Source organism: Pistacia vera, unplaced genomic scaffold, assembly GCF_008641045.1.
Source record: "Pistacia vera cultivar Batoury unplaced genomic scaffold, PisVer_v2 Contig793, whole genome shotgun sequence".
In the NCBI taxonomy this organism is placed as follows: domain Eukaryota; kingdom Viridiplantae; phylum Streptophyta; class Magnoliopsida; order Sapindales; family Anacardiaceae; genus Pistacia; species Pistacia vera.
Window position 1 is genome coordinate 35,939 of NW_022196660.1, and position 19,776 is coordinate 55,714.

The window sequence follows — 19,776 nt, forward strand, 5'->3', positions numbered from 1 at the left end:
CATGGAGAATTATTAATTGTAACGGAGAGTTGAGAAAGAGATGCTTTTAATTGTAGCTGCAGGTAGAGAGAGGTGTTGTTTCTTGTTTGAAGTTGGAGAGAGAGCTCTTGACTGTTGTCTCTTGTTTATAACTGGCAGTCTGGCATTTCTTGGCTCTTTGTCTCCATTCTGACTCTGTTGAGATGCTTTCTGGACTCTGGTAGATACGTGCAACAACTGTGAGATGGAAATGAATGTAAATTTTGGCTCTTCTATATCTTTCCCTTTGTTCATTTTTTTTTTTCTTACTGAAATAAATTCCATCAACTCAAGCTACATCCTCTGGGTAATTTCTGCGACAGCTGTCTATGCCATTGCTATGTACTCTCAATTAGCACATAGAGGTAAATAATGCACTCACGCGCCATTGAAGGAAGCTACCAAATTTTTGTATGTGTATTCTATTGATCACAGACTCTTGTTTATTTTTCATTAACTTGGCTGGTTATATATTAATTATATATAAGCCAAGCTTGTCTGCACGAACTCAACTCAGTGCTCATTAATCATCAGTGAAAAAGACAAACGATTGACTCAACTCTTTCTTTCAGACGTCATATTTTCTTGTAAGAAGTGTTTTCACGCACCATATGTAACAGTATATTATATAATTATCTATAATACTTCCATTTTAACTATATCAAGATTATTGGGTAGTATACGACCTTATTCTCCCATGCTTCATAAACAATAATATCAAACCATGCACTATATGATCAGCTTAATCATATAAAAGAAGTGTTTAACCATGAAAATAGACGGAGCTAGCTCCAACAAAAGTTAGAAATGAACCGAATTAGCTGGCACATAACATGATTCCAGGGGAGGGCTCATATTAATTCTCAACGATTCCCTTTCCATGCCTCGCGGGTAAACAAAAATACTACGTTTTCTCTCACAATTCCGATATGATAATTCGTAATTAGTCACCTCACAATAAGTCTTACCTGATAAATTTCATAATTGTGAAAGAAAGTTTATGAGAAGAGGTTGTAAGTGTAGTATCACGCCATGGGTAAATTTAGGTAAGAGAGACTGTGATGCTCGTGAGCTTTCTCATTTCCACATTGCACCTGCACCGATAAACCATAACAAGCCATTTGCGCAATCATTAATGAAAAGACATTGGATATTAGTATCTTTGACAAACGCAATGGCCACATAATTACAACCTTTACTTGAGACCCAATAATGAGTGTTTACAATGTTATTGAATATGCATTTGTATATGTCTTGTAAAAATTACACTGCCCAATCATACTAACAATTATTGTTAACAATTCAACAAATATATATGTATCTATATGTTTTAAAATTTTCTCCAGCCAACTTTATCTTCACTCTGCAATACCAGGTTGCTATACAAATTTCAAGCCACCATTTTTTTTTTTTAAAGGGAAATTGATACACTTACCAATTTGTCATACAAGCTTATCATACAAAACCACCTTGTCATCTCTTCTGGAACTTGAAGGCTTTTATTGCAAAAGCAAATATGAATCCAAAAAATGCAGCGAAGGCAACCACCATTACACCCGCTACAACCAAAAAGTCATGCCTAAATCCAAACACATCCTTCAGTAACAGCTTCACTGGCACAGAGTGAATTCCATCTGAAATCGTCACCAGTTTACCATCGTCACCAAACTGGGATGTCAGGAGTCCATACAGACTCCATGCCACTGGGTTTGCCCAATAATACCATCTCCAGAAAAAGGGCATACTCTGAAAAAGAATTGGGAACACATTATGATATGTATACACACATGAAAGAGAGAAAGAATCCATGCAAAGTAGATCTCAAGATTGTATATTTCTTGCAAGGTCATTATATATCTAACATGGCCTCTCTATCAGACAGGATTAAAAAATTATATAAGACCTTCAGCATTATATTTAAGTTTACTTCAAACTTGAAAACTGCTATTATGTTAAATGTTAATAAATATTTGAGACTTGCTGTTTTCCATTTGATCAGTTTATGTACAATGCATGCGAGAGTGAGAAACTATGATATTATATATATAGAAAAGAAAATGGTAATTTCATTACCTTGCGAGGAATCATAAAGCCACTGAAAAGGTTCCAAAGCATATAAAATGGAGCAGCAATGATGGAGGCAACATTATGATTTGGTGTGATAGCAGTAGTCATCATTCCATATAAGGTGAAGTATAGCATGGTAAAATACATGAAAAATAAGTACCAAATAAATTTCAAAGCAGTCCACTCAAATGCAGCCATAGAATAGAAAATAGAGCTGTAAATAGCAGTTTGTCCAAACACGTATGGGAACTCGATAACAACCTGCACATAAAAGGAAAAAACATGAGTGAAGTTTCAGAGAACAAAAGAGTTCTTGCTTGCACAAATAGAAGTGGAAAGAAGGAAAGAAGCCCAGAAGGTAGACCTGAGCAAATGCAAAAGGCAGAGCTGAGTACATCCCAGCAGCTCTCTCTCTATATGAAACAAATCTTTCAATAGAAACAACTGGTTGAACAGCAGAACCATTTGTAATACCGATAAACAGGACAGCAAGATACATGGATCCCATGGCATTGAACAAATCTTGTTGATTCTCCCTGCACGAATCAGAATTCAAATATCACAGAGACTTTAGTGGTAGAATCATCTATACAGGGCTACAGGTATAATTGAAAAAGAGATACAAATGATGGAAGATATCCAATGTTGATATCATGTCTCATGGGGTTGAAAACAGCTATCTGCCACCTAGAGGAGGAAGTAAAATAGGTATAGATAATAAGTGTCAATCATACAATACTAGCTTCCAACCTCACAAAGCAAATCATCTGCAATTTATCTGGAGTAACTAAGTTCCCAAAATGCCCAAGCATGAAAGCGTCTCAACTAGTTTTAAGCAATAATTTTGCCTAGATATCAGAAGATGCCTAAAAAGAAAAGTTCAGTAGAAACCTTTTTGAACCAAATTTCCAACATATTGATCCAAGCATTAATGAAATGACAACAGTGTAGAAGAAGCGAACTGCTGTATATTGTGGGTTCCGCCAATAAGATAGATTTTGCTTCCACAGGCAAGCTAGAAACTGATCAAAAAAAGACAGCGAATACTTCGTTGGAAAGTTCAATTCTTTTGAATTTGCACTAGGCTGGCTTAGAATTTCAACCAATTCTTTATTACGTCTGAAACAAAGCAAGACAGCATGGTTAGATAAAGAAAAAAAAAAAGATTATATGTATATAACGGCAAAACCAACAGCCAACATTTCCCGAAAACATGTACATACTGAAACAAATTTGATGATCTGTAAATTTCTGCAAAATCTACACCCAGGCGATTTTCTTCAACTGGTGAGGTAACCTCAAGCATCCATGCAGCAGGATTATATCCGGGCCTTATTTTTGGCACTCCTTCAACTGCCTACAGATCAAATAAATAGATCCATAAGATAAAATGTAAACAAGTTCATAATGATTCAAGCATAAAATAGATATCAAATATTCTAAGAGATTTTAAAATGCATGATCCAACCTCAAAATATTTGATGAGCTCACAAGACTTAGGACCAAGTGGACCAGCATATATGAGCTCTCCTCCACGCTTCATAAACAAAAGCTGCAAAGACGGAGAAGATTATGAATTGAGTAGACATCCAGTGAAATCAAAACACTTACTAAGTATCATGTGTATGATAAAATTAAGCTGTCTCTAACTTTCCATCCATGTAACTAGATTACAAAGCGATAATATACTAGCTATAACAGCCACAGGGACATGACATGAAAGCAGTGTTGCTTATCGGTAAGCATTTCTGATTTTTTACATTTTCAATGCCCGGAAAGAAAACCAAATTAGAGAAGCTCTCTTGCAAAATTTAAGAGCTAACCTCATCAAAGGATTCAAAAATGTCTACACTGGGCTGATGGATTGTGCACACAATTGTTCGCCCAGTATTTACAATGTTCCTGACAGTTCGCATCACTATTGCTGCAGCCCTTGCATCTAAACCTGACGTGGGCTCATCCATGAATACTATAGAAGGGTTGGCAACCAGTTCAACAGCAATTGTTAATCTTTTACGTTGTTCAGTCGACAAACCATCAACTCCGGGTAGACCAACTAATGCCCCACTTAACGATGTCAGCTCCACAAGTTCCATCACCTCCTCAACAAATGCCTGAAAAATTCAATCAGTAAGTTATCTCAGACCAAAGAAACATGAAAAGGCCAAAGATTTATTACTCTTTGTGTCTCCAAATCAATGTCTGAAGGTAACCGCAGCCAAGCAGAGAACAGAAGTGATTCCAGGACAGTCAAACCAGGCGAATGAATGTCACTCTGCTCACAGTAACCTGAAATTCTCGCAAAAGTTTCTTGCCTTTTAGGATAACCAGATATATGTACGCTGCCTTCTATAACCCCACCAGTTTTTCGACCTGCTAAAACATCCATAAGGGTAGTTTTACCAGCGCCACTGACTCCAACCAATGCTGTAAGCACACCAGGTCTGAATGCTCCAGTAATATTAACCAATAACTGCAATCTATCTTCTAATATCCCTTCTTGCTTTAATTCCTGAAGAGAAACTTGGATGAGAGAAATAAATAGTAAACATATTTCCCAAAGTAAGTGGCAAATGGCAAGGAAACTGTATACACACCACAGGGACATCCACAAAGTAATTGATATTGCTGAAGGTCATGGAAAGTGGTTGAAATGGAAGAACCATGCCTCTCTGCTTGATATATTTTCCTACATGGAAGTTAGGGAGAATAAGAACTTGAACATTCAGCTGGGAATTTATATGTACAAATAAGAAAAAAGGTCAGTAAAACTGGAAAAGCCAATACAAGATNCAGGCAAGCTAGAAACTGATCAAAAAAAGACAGCGAATACTTCGTTGGAAAGTTCAATTCTTTTGAATTTGCACTAGGCTGGCTTAGAATTTCAACCAATTCTTTATTACGTCTGAAACAAAGCAAGACAGCATGGTTAGATAAAGAAAAAAAAAAAAAAAAGATTATATGTATATAATGGCAAAACCAACAGCCAACATTTCCCGAAAACATGTACATACTGAAACAAATTTGATGATCTGTAAATTTCTGCAAAATCTACACCCAGGCGATTTTCTTCAACTGGTGAGGTAACCTCAAGCATCCATGCAGCAGGATTATATCCGGGCCTTATTTTTGGCACTCCTTCAACTGCCTACAGATCAAATAAATAGATCCATAAGATAAAATGTAAACAAGTTCATAATGATTCAAGCATAAAATAGATATCAAATATTCTAAGAGATTTTAAAATGCATGATCCAACCTCAAAATATTTGATGAGCTCACAAGACTTAGGACCAAGTGGACCAGCATATATGAGCTCTCCTCCACGCTTCATAAACAAAAGCTGCAAAGACGGAGAAGATTATGAATTGAGTAGACATCCAGTGAAATCAAAACACTTACTAAGGATCATGTGTATGATAAAATTAAGCTGTCTCTAACTTTCCATCCATGTAACTAGATTACAAAGCTATAATATACTAGCTATAACAGCCACAGGGACATGACATGAAAGCAGTATTGCTTATCGGTAATCATTTCTGATTTTTTACGTTTTCAATGCCAGGAAAGAAAACCAAATTAGAGAAGCTCTCTTGCAAAATTTAAGAGCTAACCTCATCAAAGGATTCAAAAATGTCTACACTGGGCTGATGGATTGTGCACACAATTGTTCGCCCAGTATTTACAATGTTCCTGACAGTTCGCATCACTATTGCTGCAGCCCTTGCATCTAAACCTGACGTGGGCTCATCCATGAATACTATAGAAGGGTTGGCAACCAGTTCAACAGCAATTGTTAATCTTTTACGTTGTTCAGTCGACAAACCATCAACTCCGGGTAGACCAACTAATGCCCCACTTAACGATGTCAGCTCCACAAGTTCCATCACCTCCTCAACAAATGCCTGAAAAATTCAATCAGTAAGTTATCTCAGACCAAAGAAACATGAAAAGGCCAAAGATTTATTACTCTTTGTGTCTCCAAATCAATGTCTGAAGGTAACCGCAGCCAAGCAGAGAACAGAAGTGATTCCAGGACAGTCAAACCAGGCGAATGAATGTCACTCTGCTCACAGTAACCTGAAATTCTCGCAAAAGTTTCTTGCCTTTTAGGATAACCAGATATATGTACGCTGCCTTCTATAACCCCACCAGTTTTTCGACCTGCTAAAACATCCATAAGGGTAGTTTTACCAGCGCCACTGACTCCAACCAATGCTGTAAGCACACCAGGTCTGAATGCTCCAGTAATATTAACCAATAACAGCAATCTATCTTCTAATATCCCTTCTTGCTTTAATTCCTGAAGAGAAACTTGGATGAGAGAAATAAATAGTAAACATATTCCCCAAAGTAAGTGGCAAATGGCAAAGAAAGTGTATACACACCACAGGGACATCCACAAAGTAATTGATATTGCTGAAGGTCATGGAAAGTGGTTGAAATGGAAGAACCATGCCTCTCTGCTTGATATATTTTCCTACAAGGAAGTTAGGGAGAATAAGAACTTGAACATTCAGCTGGGAATTTATAGGTACAAATAAGAAAAAAGGTCAGTAAAACTGGAAAAGCCAATACAAGATGCGTTTTACAAACCATTTAGTGAGCCTGAATGCTGCAAATACTCTCTCAGTTCAATAACAACAGTTTCACCTTTCCTTCTCTTGTCTCTCTCTTGTAGCTCTTCCTTAGAGACAACAGCCTGTTGCTTTCCCCAAGCTGTTAAATATGAAAAGCGGAACTTAGCCAGATACATTTGTAATTAATTTCTTCATCTAAGCAGAAGTAAAAAGGAAGTTCTACTCATCACTTTTACACAATCAGATGACTTACGTTTAAGGTAGCTTAGGAAGAATGTGAAAAGAATGTTGAATAATACTGCATATCCAATCATAGCACCAACACCAATCCAATACCAGTAGCTTTCTGGAAACAAACTTCGTTCTCTCAATAATGCCTCTCCTAATGAAGAGTTAGTGTTCACAGCCGTCTACATATAAAAGAACAGAGCACAATTGAGTTTTGATAATATATACATATATACATGCAAAAAAATCTAATATTTCAGTATTGCTTATGTGTAAATTTAGATTCTGGAGAGCAATTAATTATGGGAAATTTGTTAACCCTAGAAACTGCAGTGGTATTTTCAATCAGGTTTCTGTTCGATTGGCAGCTTTTTCACAAAGTTAGGGCATCATACTTCTTTCTGTACAACACAGGCAGCTGTTTTATATGTTCTTAAAATTGCCTTTTCTCTCGTAAGTGGCTCATCTCCAGATTGAAATAAGATTCATAGTTTCATACTACTAGTAGTCTCTTCGATCGGGCCTTGCATCCATGGCATCTTTGGAATCCTTGGCTTAAAACAATATTGAGAATCTTAAACATATGAGTGAGAACATTTCTCATATTTGTCGTGAGGGCAATCAGATCGTGGATAAATTGGCCAATGTGGATATGCATCTTTTGTTGAGAGATAGTTGCAAGTTGTTCCATCATATCTTCTGTTTTAATCATGTTTACGTTTGGCTTTGGCTGATAGAGGGTCCGAAGTTGAGTTTGGTTTCAGAATTCAGATGGAAACAAATTTCTTCGATTTTATTTTTATTTTTTATTTTTTTGTAGGGGGAAACTTGTGTGTAATCAATTAAAAATCAAAATGCTTATATATAATTTTTTTAGAAATTTTATTACAAATGACAAAAGATTTAGAGCACGTAAAATATAGATTTTTCATTTTTAAAAGAAAAATATAACATATGAAGATTATTTATTACTGTCACGATTTTTTGTATTCCAACTAATCCTTTCAATTCATGGACATGGTCGAAACCACAACAGCAAATGGTAGACAAAAAAGTGTACTGTATAAGGTGACTGCTGCCATGGAATTTTTTGAAGTGACTAAACTGGTTAAAACAATTAAATGGATATATGCATCAGAGATAATGCTATTTATTTCAAACTTTCTTTATATATAATTACTGAAAAACCATATTGTTCTCAATGAACAAAATAATTTTTAAGATACAAAAAAGCTAAGCAAGATGCATAAATTTCCTTGGCAAAAATTATATAATAAGTTAATGGTGTTACCTTATTCCAAGGATGTCCAAGAAATTCATTCACAGAAGCTGCATTTTGAGCATACATCAAAGGAGAAACCCAGAAACCCCAAATCCACCAGCTTGGAATACGATCTGTCACAACAATACAAAAAAATGAATAAAACATTGGCATGAATAATTAACCATGATCTTGCACAATAATCAGCTTTACCTCTTGAAATAATGAATCCTCCAAGAGCCATGACCACCAACATAGCAAAAGATCCAAAGGTATTGGAAACTATCATATTTCTACCTAAGGATCCTATAACACGGAAGAGACCTATAGACATCTGGTGCAGAAAGAAATATAACAAGAACTGCCCAAAAAATCTGCAAATTAAAGGATTGAAGTTAAAAAGTCATTCCAATTCAACCATAATAAATCATGCTGAAATCAGGGAAAGCATATTACATACCTAGTAACATCAGGATCATATCCAATAACATAATATGTAATAGCCACCCAGAAACCAGATTCTATGAGTGAAGTTGGAATACTCAAGACCCAAGAAGGAAGTGTGTAAACCCAACTTGGATAGAAATGCAAATCCCTGTGCTTGTAAAGCACAGGGAGCTTGGCCACCAACATTGAAACCTCAGTGAAGCCGTTAAAAAGAATAATGACCATGGAAAAGTAAAGTGACCCAAGAAACAATCCTCCATCATCAATTGTCCTATGGTGCATCGTTGTCCGGAGAAAAACAGTCATCGTTATTAAGGCAACCAAAAGAAGCTGCAGAGCAGTACACGATAATAATCAGCAATATTTTTTTATGAAGCACTTTCCTCTAAATAGATCATCAATGCATAACTACAGTGAAAAAAAAAAAAGGGTTTCATGGATCAATGTAAAACATCACTAACCAGCATTAGTTACAGAAAAGCTAGCATTAACTCAATCACCAAATTACCATTTAAAATTCGCAACATTACCTGGACAAATTTGAAAACATGGATAAATGAATTTCGTTTTATCAGCAGTAACTGCCAGTTAAAGCTGGTTTTGAGAAGTTCACTCTTCTTCTCTCCATATTGAGAAGTTGACAATGCTGCTGGATGATTATAGCGTCTATCAAAAGGAACGGCCAGTTCCGCAGACAAAGTCTTCCCAATTTGGTGCAAACGAAAAGCTTCAGCAAACTTTCCTGGAGGTATATACCGGTAAGGTTGGAAAGAGTTGGACCAATACTGCTCTTGGTCCTTCTTTGATGTAACCTGTGTTTCAAGATTTTAGCAAAGTGCCATATAAAAGAGAATGAACCCAAATCTCAAGCTCTTCTAAACTTACTTCTTGCAAGAAGTCAGCCACATTCTTCCTTTTGGGACAACTAAATCCCATAGATGTAAAGAAATCAAGAACAGAATCACGAGGTCCCTGATACACAATTTGGCCCTCAAACAAAAGTATAATATCATCAAACAACTCATACGTCTCCGGAGAAGGTTGAAGCAGAGAAATGACAGTGGTCCCATCAAGCGCACGAGTAGAATGCTTAAGATATTTGATGATTTGATAAGTAGTTGAGCTATCAAGACCATTTGATATTTCATCCATAAACAGCACCCTAGCAGGACCAACTAATAATTCACCTGAAATCACATATGTGCTAATTTGGCATGAATAAAAGCATACAGCATTCTAGTACATAAGAAACAGTGATCTAAATCATGTCAACCTGTTGTTAGCCTCTTCTTCTGGCCTCCAGAAATCCCTTTAAGCATTTCGTCTCCAACCAATGTGTCAGCACATAGGTCCAAACCTAAAATCTTTGTCATATATACATTAGTGCTTCAGAATTTCACAAATCAAGTTCAACAATCACATAAACGTTATTTAGAATACTGAACTTCTTTAAGGAACATTTTTCCTTTTAAATCAAATTCCAGTGGCTAATAGCATATTAACCAACCTTTTTGATGAGCCACTCCCCAGTAAATCCACTATGACGTCCTTTTATACCCTTTTTCAGAGGTTTGTGTTCTCAACATCAATTTATAAAACCAATATCCTAAACTCGTCAGCTCTATTCCAATATCATTATAAACACCAGTGAAAACTATACTTCGGTCATTTTGGCTATTCTTGAAGGTGTGATAGTAAAATGTCAGGTAAGGTACACTTGAAGGCCATAATTGCAATAATGTTATCCTCTGTTTACAAGAGTATTCAGCTTCTAGAGCATACCTTCATGATGTATTCCACCACAAGGCTTGTCTCCTGTCCCCCCAAAGCAAATGACTAAAAGAAAAAACTGTAACAGTGAGAATCTCTTGGCAAAATTATCTATATGTAGAGAAAAGAATCTGACAAGTACCTTCATAAATATATCAAGATCTTCATCAGGTTTTATCCCAGCAATCTTCTCTCTTCTTGAAAGTTCCGAAATCATATCTTTTGCAAGAATTCATGAGTCAGCAACTAGGAAAGCTTAGTTTATGCAGGCACAAATTATTTTCTAAAGCTTACCATATTTGAATCCAACACCCTGACAACGTCCTGCAAACTCAAGAGTTTCCCTTACAGTCATCTCTGCAACATGCCAATCCTGTTGACTGACATAGGCAGACGTCCTTGGAGCCACAAACTCATTTAAACCATGTCCGTTATATGTAATTTTCCCTGACACCTTTAAAGCAATCAAAGTATAAAGACATTACAAAAAATGGAACAATCAACACGGAAACATTGGCAATATATGTGAACTTGAATCATCCAAAGTTCATAAGTTTAATCATTTAATTAAAGGAAATGCATAGCTCACATACATGATTAACAGCTTAGGCCTGCAATTTTTTTGAGAGGGGTGAACTAAGCCCATTACATAAGGCATAGTTCCATCAACAAACATATTATAAGCCACCATTCTATGCTCATTTCTATCCTTTATCAGAGACAAGATAAAAGCACATGATAGAAAATGTATGAACATACAGTAGCTCATCATGCTTAGGTTAGACCTATATTGAACCCGCTAAGTCATCCCTACTGGGGTTAGTTCAAGGATTTTAATACCGTAGCAAATAGCACGAAAACCAGGAATCAGGGTATTAAAACATGTTCAGCATCTTTGAAAATAACGCAAAATCCCAATACCTGTAAATCATGTGCCAGTCGTCCAGCAAGAGCCAACAATAGCGTTGTCTTTCCAGAGCTTGGAGGACCCAACAGTAGTGTCAATCTACAAAATATCATCCTACCTTATCAAACACACATAATCCTGGCCTAAAAACATCACCAACTGGGATAAAATTAAAATTAAAATATACCTTGAAGGTCTAATAATCCCACTTGTATTATGTAAAATCGTCAACTTGCTTCTCTTTCCGCTGTATATCCTCAACTGCCTCAGAAGAGCCTGATGATCATTCACAAAAATCAGTTGGAAAGAAATCAATTTATAGCAGAGACCAAGAGTGTAAATTGAGGGTAAATTACCTCAGTCATGTTGAATATAAAATTTGGAATGGTTGGAAGTGCTCTACTTCCGAGATGAACAAAAGATTCAACCGTCAAATTCTGAAATCGAACCTCAATCTTTGGAGATTCCAAATCTACTCTGTAATGCCACACATGTAGAAAAATTAAAACAAGAGAACTTTTTCCAATCCGAAATTACTCGAAATTCTCACCTTTTCTTATGTCTCCACGTAATTTAGTCATTAAACAAAGACTCTATTACCAAGAAATTGCATAATTAAGCATCAAAATTCCTTTTTTCTCAAATAATCAATGTAATATAATCGTTATGTTGAGTTGCTATAGCTTCCTACACATTAAAGTTTCAAACTTGGCTTATACTATACTAGTTTACTAACTCAAAAATGAAAAACATAAAAAGCAAATTGATAGGCTCGGTTCAATAAGTAAACAAAGCTGACTAGAGTTGACTCAATTTAGCTCTCATACTAAACGCACTGAAGAAACTCAACCAGAAGAAAGAAACAAGAACTAGGAGAAATAATCATTACGCATCAAATCTCTTTCTCATGCGATCAAAGAAGCGCTCGGGATCATCTTCAACGGAGTTGACCAGACGTTGTAAAACAAGCTTCTGCTCCTGAACTTCAAGTTCACTCACATCAACCTCCTTAGAGCCACCGACCACATCCTTGAAAATGCAGCGGCGAACGCGAGAGTATGTAGGCAGGCGCTCCAAGGCGGCCCAACGAAGAGCCTCCTCGTCCTCTCCATCTTCCCTAAACGACGACGTTCTGGAAAACACATTCTCTGCCGAATTCCACATTGGATCTGTTAAAGCGACAAAAACAACACAGAGAAGCAGAAGATGATGATATATATATATTATAAAGTAGGGTTTGAATGTAACACTGGCATTTGTTAGACAAATGAACTACTATTGCTGCTATTTTCTTGCATTCTAATTATAATAGATTGGTAGTTGAGTTTCTGGCTCTGCATTAATGGTGATTTTCTTTCTCATTCTCTCTCTCAATAAGTCTTTGGTTGTTTATCGCTCTGTTTTTCTTTTCTTTCCAAAAAAGTACGTGTTTGTTGCACCCTTTATCTGCATACCTTCTCTCTCTGTAAATTTTCTACGTTAAAGTTTGTCACACTAAGCGCAGAGAAGACTCATTTATGGCAGCGGGAAAGACACAATTCGCGGGTTTAATCAAATAGCAAACGCGCTCGAGTTTAACAAAACATTACTCGCTGTGGATAACAAATCATAACTCGCTGTGGATAATTGACAGGATAGTGAAACGAACAGGTTGTGGATAGCGAGTGAAGGGGTTAGGTTGGATTTGGAAGGCAGCGAGTGGGCATGGACTTATGGATGATTTTAAATTAAAACGGTTGGGTGGGGATCATTTTTGTAGTAAATAATATATTTTTACTGTAGTTGGATGGTGTCGTGTTTGCGTTGATTGGAAACTAAAAGCGGCGGGTGATGACTGAAAGGTATGAGTGGGTTTATACTTTAAAAGTACTTTCTCAATACTGGAGGGGTCATAGACCCAAGTACTCATCACCTGTGCAGCTGGGCTTCGCCTGTGAAAATTCTTTCTTTTTGTTTTTTTCTATTATTCCTAGTGGCTTGATTTTTGTCATGAGAAACTTTACATCCGTTAGAATTTTTATTCCAATAGTTATATTCAGGAATAGAGAAGAAGATGATGTAAATATGAAATTGACATGAGAATAAATTATTGTCTATTTAATTTCTAAATTTGGTTGTATCTGGAGTCTTGACCACTTTTTGTTTCAAAAATAAAATTAGCATTTATATTAGTTAATTAAGTAAACGATTTTTCCCACCCAAATAATAGGGTAATGACAATTTTTCACCCGCAAGATTTTAAAATACCATATTATTACCCAAATTTATATTTCATTTCGACTCTGATATCGTTGCGACCCCACACCAGCACCACCATTCTCTACCTCGATCATCACTCACCAAAATCCCTTAAATTATATTACTGTTAACCTCATCAATCGCTAATAATCGAGCTATTAAAGTTTACACAATCGTCTCTTCTAAGTCAAATTCTAATCAACCAACCACCATCAAAAGATTCATCAACCTCCCCTCTTCAAAAGTCTCAATAATTTGGATCAAATTTGCTCTATATTTATCATTGGAATATAAATTTAGATAATAAAATGATATTTTAAAAATTTATAAGTGAGAAAGTGTCGTAAAATCATTATTTGGATGGAAAAAAATCATTAACTCTAATTATAGGAAGAAAATATAAGACCAGTATATTATATATTGAAAAATAAAAGCAAATTGGTCTTGTCTTCCGTTTCTGTAGAAATTACGACTTGGATGTCATGGTCATTGTCATGCTACCTGTGTTGTATTTCCATTGGAAGGCAGGTGGCATTTCATTAATCAAAAAACATATTTTCTTTTTTCTGGATGTGCAAAAGAAATTTATAAAAATAAATTTCCTTCTTGTAATAGTTAATTTTAAAGAGTAATACTAGATCTTCAATTTAATATCACAAATTTTTTTTATAAACATAATAATTTGTCATTGATCAGCTCACAAAATAGATTTCGTATACTTATATGGGTCTCATCTGTCTATTTACGAGCTAACTAATAATGAATTGTCGCATCAAAATTGTAAAAAAAAAATTATGGACCTAACATTATTATATTTTAAATTGGAAAATAAACAAAAAAAACAAGTAGCCTAAGATTTAAATATTTCTTTTTAGGTTGCAGGTAAATACCGGAAAATATTGTGCAATTAATTACCCATTATTGTCTTGAATTATTTAGATAGTGATTTTCTAGTTTATCCTATTTCAATAGATAAATCATTATCAATAGGGGTTTCATAATGAATCAAAATCAAAAGGTTGTAGAATTACATAACAAAATTATTCATGTGGTTAATAACAAAATCTTCGTGCTGTTAATATTTCGGTGTTAAAGTAAATGATAGAGAAATAATTTCATAAATATTTATTAACTCATCATGTTATAAATTCTAATAGTTCACTCAAAACAGGGGTATTTATGTTATTTTTGAAACCTTAGGATGACTTTTTTTTATTTTTTATGATCGGTGGTGTCCAAACCAGTTTACACGTACCTCAACTAATTTCTTAGGATCCTTAAATTACCAACCAGATAAAAGCTTCAACGGTTACCCCTATTAGCAACCAAGGTGAGACTCAAACTTAAGATCTTTTAAGTAATACACTCAAGAATTCATATCAAATCACTTGACCACTAAAAAGTAGTTCATGACGACTTTTTTATTTGATTAAACCTCGAAAATCCCTTAATTAATTTGCAAAGTTACCGAAGGTAGTAAATCTTCTTTAATTGTAAAAGGAAACTTATTGGTAGAGTCGTAAAATAGTATTAGGCATAGAAGTTCTTCAATTATAGCCACAAAAGAAATCAGTAAAAATAGATAGACATCAAATAAACAAGAAGGTTAACATCTCATTAAATGAAAGTCATTGTTTTTCATATACCCGCTTCTATTTTGAATCATGGCCGCAATCCATAGAAACCACCCACATCATCGTCTTTCTCAAGTTTCTATCCACCTCCCTTTTATCTAATTAATCACTACCCACCGTAAACTTTTCATTAACACTTTTCAATTAGCGATCCTATCATGTTCAACTAGATTTTAGACTTTCTAATTAATGTTGAGTGAAAAATAAGGTTATTAGATGTTGGTATATTTAATCCTTCTATTATGTCTTGATCCTATCAGCTATCATTGTTTGTTGTTGTTAAGTTAATCTATGCATCTCCTACTTTGTTGATATTCATAACAATATAAGGACTAGATGTCATATTGATGTTGATAGAAATATATATCAACTCTATTTGCACTTAAAACTTGAAAATTGAAGCCTATTAATGGCACCGACTGGTTTGGTAATATGAGTCTATTCTACGCCTTTTAGAAGTGTTACGGGGATTGCAAATTAAATCAGTAGAATTAAAGGTGTTGAGTGTTGACATAAGTGTATATATATATTTTTGATGACTTTCAAACACATTGTAACAGCGAGTTGGACATGGAGTTCTTTAGCAAATTCAAATAACTTTCTTTGAATTTGTTGTGCGTGATTTTCCCGGCCATCAATTCGTGTCATTTGTCTTCTAATCAAACCAGCCCAAACGACCGGGATCGTCTTATGTGTCACTCTGATGGCATGTGACTTAGTTCATAAGCTCATCTGCTTGAGGCATAATTGCTCTGGTTTAATAAATACCCCAACTTAATAATTATTACGGTTTAAATATGGGTAAAAGGCTGATTTATATCATAAAACACCTAATACACTTGTGCTGACCTTTTTGTCCTCGTTTTTTGAATTTTTTGGATAACATTGTCCTTGCTATTGTTATTATTTAAATAAATGTCATTGTACCCAGAACTAGCCACCACCGCCAGCTAGTGGCGGATCCATAAATTTTTTTTAGGGTGGGCCAAAATAAAAACTAATTACATATTAATATTTTTGTTAGGGTGGGCCAAAATCCAAAAATTATATATATTAATATTAAAAAAAAAATTGAGGGTGGGCCATGGGCTGGATCCGCCCCTGCCGCCAGCCACTATGGTCTGCCACCATGGTCCGCCGCCAGAGGCTGCTAAAAGTCGCTATAATGGCATACGACCAGTCGTACACTGATGAGACATTTTCCAACCATGGATCACAAATTCATGTCGAAAATGGCCAGATCTAGTCGTTTCACGGTCAAATATGTGGCTGTGAAATGGCCATGGCCACATCTATGGCAGTGTCGGCGTCACTGTCACGACTCAATCTAACCGTGGGCCCGACTGGGGATCACAAAGCACCCACTCTCGTGACCATTCTACTCAGTACTGTCTCCCCCTTTAAGGTATTTCTTTTGCCTCCCCCATGGCTCGAACCCATGCTCAGTCGGGCCCACAGTTAGATTGGGTCGTGACAGTCACGACCAGATTTGTGGCATTGTTGGCAGCCGCCGATGGTGGTGGTTGCCTATCGGCAGTGGCTTGGGGTGGGTAGGGGTGTTTTTGTTAAGTATAAAACGTTTTTAGTTGTTAGGCTGTTTTTGCTAAATCTGAAAAGTAAGTGATTAAAAGAAATTATTAAAAAAATAATACTAACAAATATTATTATATTAATATTTAAAAAGGAGGGCAATTTAGTAATCTATATAACATACCTACTCATTTATCCTCCTAACCAAACATTTCCAGTAATCTTCAGTGTGATTTTTTATTCCGTTAATATCATACTCCCTTATAATAAAACGTTATATGATCCAAATGCCCCAATTGAGAGAAAAGAGAAACTCTTTGTAATTTATGATAAAAGGGAAAAACACTAAAAACAGTAACATAATAGTGGACATAGACTTTGTTTTAACCCGCGAACGACTTTAAAAGTTATCTCTTGTTCCTAGTTATTTTCGATTTGTTTATTTCTTGTTTTTGACCTGTTCAACTCATTTTGCTGGTTAATTTACAATCACGCACCTATCTAATTCGATCCCAACAAAGTTGATCGAGTCTCGCTGATTATTGCAAATGTTCATAACAATGGAATTTTTACAAAAATACCTTTTACAATAAGATGCAGAAGCCTTTTTTTCCTTTATTATTATTTGTTTAATTTGGAAAATCACTCTCAACAACCAGTAAAATCATTATAATTAATGAGTTCGAGAGAGTAATTAATTTCGGACACTAATTAATGATTATAAATCTATTGTAATTTAATAGACTTGATAATAAAACTAGAAGATCTTAATTTTATATTACGTCCATAATTTCTAAATAATTATATATAAAAATCAATATAATCTTACCCTTAGATTTTATACATTAATTGTCATTTTTGTAAATTCACGTATCATAATAAAAAATAATACTACACATACAACATTATGTGGTAAAATATTTTTCGATAAAAATTTAATTTTAATTTAAAATCAATTAATTATATTTTATCACATAATATTATATAAAAATATTATATATATAATATTACTTCATAACAAATTATGAAATTGCTTGTGCATTATGAAATTACTGTTGCCATATCTCTTACCAAACAAATATAAATAAAAAGAAATATAAAATATTGAAGTGGTAGCATGTTAGGTGACTGGTGAGATTATAATTGTGACATTAACGCGGTGACCCCACGCCAGAATTGCCCCGCCGTCAAGCTAAGCAGTATAGTTGATATTTGATAAACATGGAAAACAAGGAATTCAACTTTCAATTAATAGCCGTAAACGGTTAGGTTTCCGTTTCCCAATATTTAAATAATTTGCTTGGCCTAATTCAATAAACAATTCATGCATTTGATTTTTTGGGTCAAAATTAATTTAAGATACTAGCAACAATAACTTTTTTTTTTTTTTTTATAATTAAGGGTGTTTGAGTTAGCTTATGTACATCTTGATTAATCCTTTAAGACCTTGAAACTATCGACTGAATAAGAGTTTTAGTGACTAACCTATCACAACCGAGAGTAACAATTATATATATATAAAGCTAAATACCCATATGGGTTGATCAACACATGACATATTTTGGAAGCTCCAAAATTGCTCAATTTTGATATTTTGGATTGACAAACCAATCAAATTGCTCTATCTTGACACATTATGTTGGTATTTATTGCTCCATCTATAATTATTAATTAATTAAAAAATAGGATCTATATTAATAATTATTAATAATAATAATATAGGTACATTGCATTAGCATTCCAAATATCTAAACATAATGACATCTTAGATTTGTGATTACCATGTAGTTGAATTTTATTGGTGATGATGTAGATAATATTAATTGCTGCATTGGTATTCCAAAGTCCAAATAAATAGACATAAAGATTGGATACATAGGTGCTTTGTATTAACATTGCAAACCTTTCTTCGTATTCAATATTCATATTTAATAATGTTGGCATTCAAAATGTCTAAATAAGGGGTTATAAAAAGGGTGTATATTCACTTGTGTATTATCACAATATATTAGTTGGTGTCAACAATACGTCTGGTCTTTTGTTAATTGTTTATAAGTCATGTTAGTTTGTGTCAATAATACGTTTATTCTTCATGATTTTGTTAATCAATGATTTTTTATTTATTTATGTTTTTGTTGTTGTTTACAGGTCAAAGATTCATGATTTGACATGAAATTAAGGAAGGATATCCGATTGATATTGTCAAATGAGTTGTTATTTTGATTCGTTCTTCTAAACTATAAGTATATCTTCTAACTATTTTAATACGAAATTGTAAGTATATCTTCTAATTATTTTAACGGTTATTATTTGGTTGGATGATTGTTTTCGTTCAGTCAATTTATTTGAATGATTAATTATGTTAGTCCTATCGAACGGTAAGTGTATTCCTTAACAATTTTAATATGAAGATTAATTAATTTTTGTTGATTTTGTTTTCAGGTAACAGTTGTTATACGAATGAATAATTGTTTCTTAACATAAAGATCGATTAAATTTTGTTATGTTTGTTTTCAAAGAAATGTTCATGTACTTTACTAAGATCAAATCGAGAATGATCATATTGTCAGCCGAACTATGAGTATGTGTCATATCTATATTAGTACCGGGACTTGTTTGGTTTTTTATTTGTTAATTTTGAAGGTATCTTTCGTATAAATAAAAAGTATCTTCATTAATTTTTAAATATAAAGAACACAATTTTTATTCAAATTTAATAAACTTTTTAAATTTAATGAAGATATTCTTTATTTTTAAGAAAAAAACTTAATGGGAGAGAAAATTAATAAATAAAATACGTAAGAATTTATAGTTTATTAATTAAAATTAGGATAAAGAGCGAAATTTGACACTCTAAATATAGAGAGTCAAACTCATTCTCTAATTTATATTTTAAAAATAAAGAGTCTATTGGACTCTTATTTTTATAAATAAATTGTTTATAATAAAGAGTTTGAGTTATATAAAAAGTCATTTAGGATGTTTTAAGTCTTTGTGTCTGCCCAACTCTTCCAAGTTCCAAAACAAATGAACCATATTTTAAAAAATTCAATAAGCTTGCTGTTTTTTTTTTTTTTTTCTCTTAAATTCCAGAAC

The 19,776-nt window shown here is 34.2% G+C and overlaps 1 protein-coding gene across 2 annotated transcripts; it reads right to left on the minus strand.

Moving 5' to 3' along the window:
- Positions 1-1,419: 1,419 nt before the first annotated feature.
- Positions 1,420-12,706, minus strand: LOC116116979 (ABC transporter G family member 32). 2 transcript variants are annotated; one of them, XM_031403017.1, is made up of 26 exons: positions 12,168-12,706; positions 11,635-11,755; positions 11,466-11,554; positions 11,293-11,377; positions 10,666-10,825; positions 10,514-10,590; positions 10,384-10,437; positions 9,875-9,965; positions 9,487-9,788; positions 9,132-9,413; positions 8,615-8,931; positions 8,368-8,528; positions 8,185-8,288; positions 6,919-7,075; positions 6,711-6,804; positions 6,238-6,252; positions 5,729-5,732; positions 4,683-4,760; positions 4,265-4,597; positions 3,909-4,199; positions 3,554-3,637; positions 3,309-3,442; positions 2,977-3,204; positions 2,450-2,621; positions 2,092-2,346; positions 1,420-1,764 (listed from the first exon to the last, which is right to left on the minus strand). In XM_031403017.1, the coding sequence occupies exons 1-26, from the start codon at positions 12,440-12,442 to the stop codon at positions 1,492-1,494; spliced, it is 4,236 nt and encodes a 1,411-aa protein (XP_031258877.1). In that variant the 5' UTR covers positions 12,443-12,706; the 3' UTR covers positions 1,420-1,491. The 2 variants fall into 2 exon arrangements, with proteins under 2 accessions (XP_031258877.1, XP_031258876.1); XM_031403016.1 differs by lacking the exons at positions 4,683-4,760; positions 5,729-5,732; positions 6,238-6,252 and adding an exon at positions 6,478-6,565 and having other exon boundaries at positions 4,265-4,625; positions 6,682-6,804; positions 12,168-12,705.
- Positions 12,707-19,776: the final 7,070 nt, after the last annotated feature.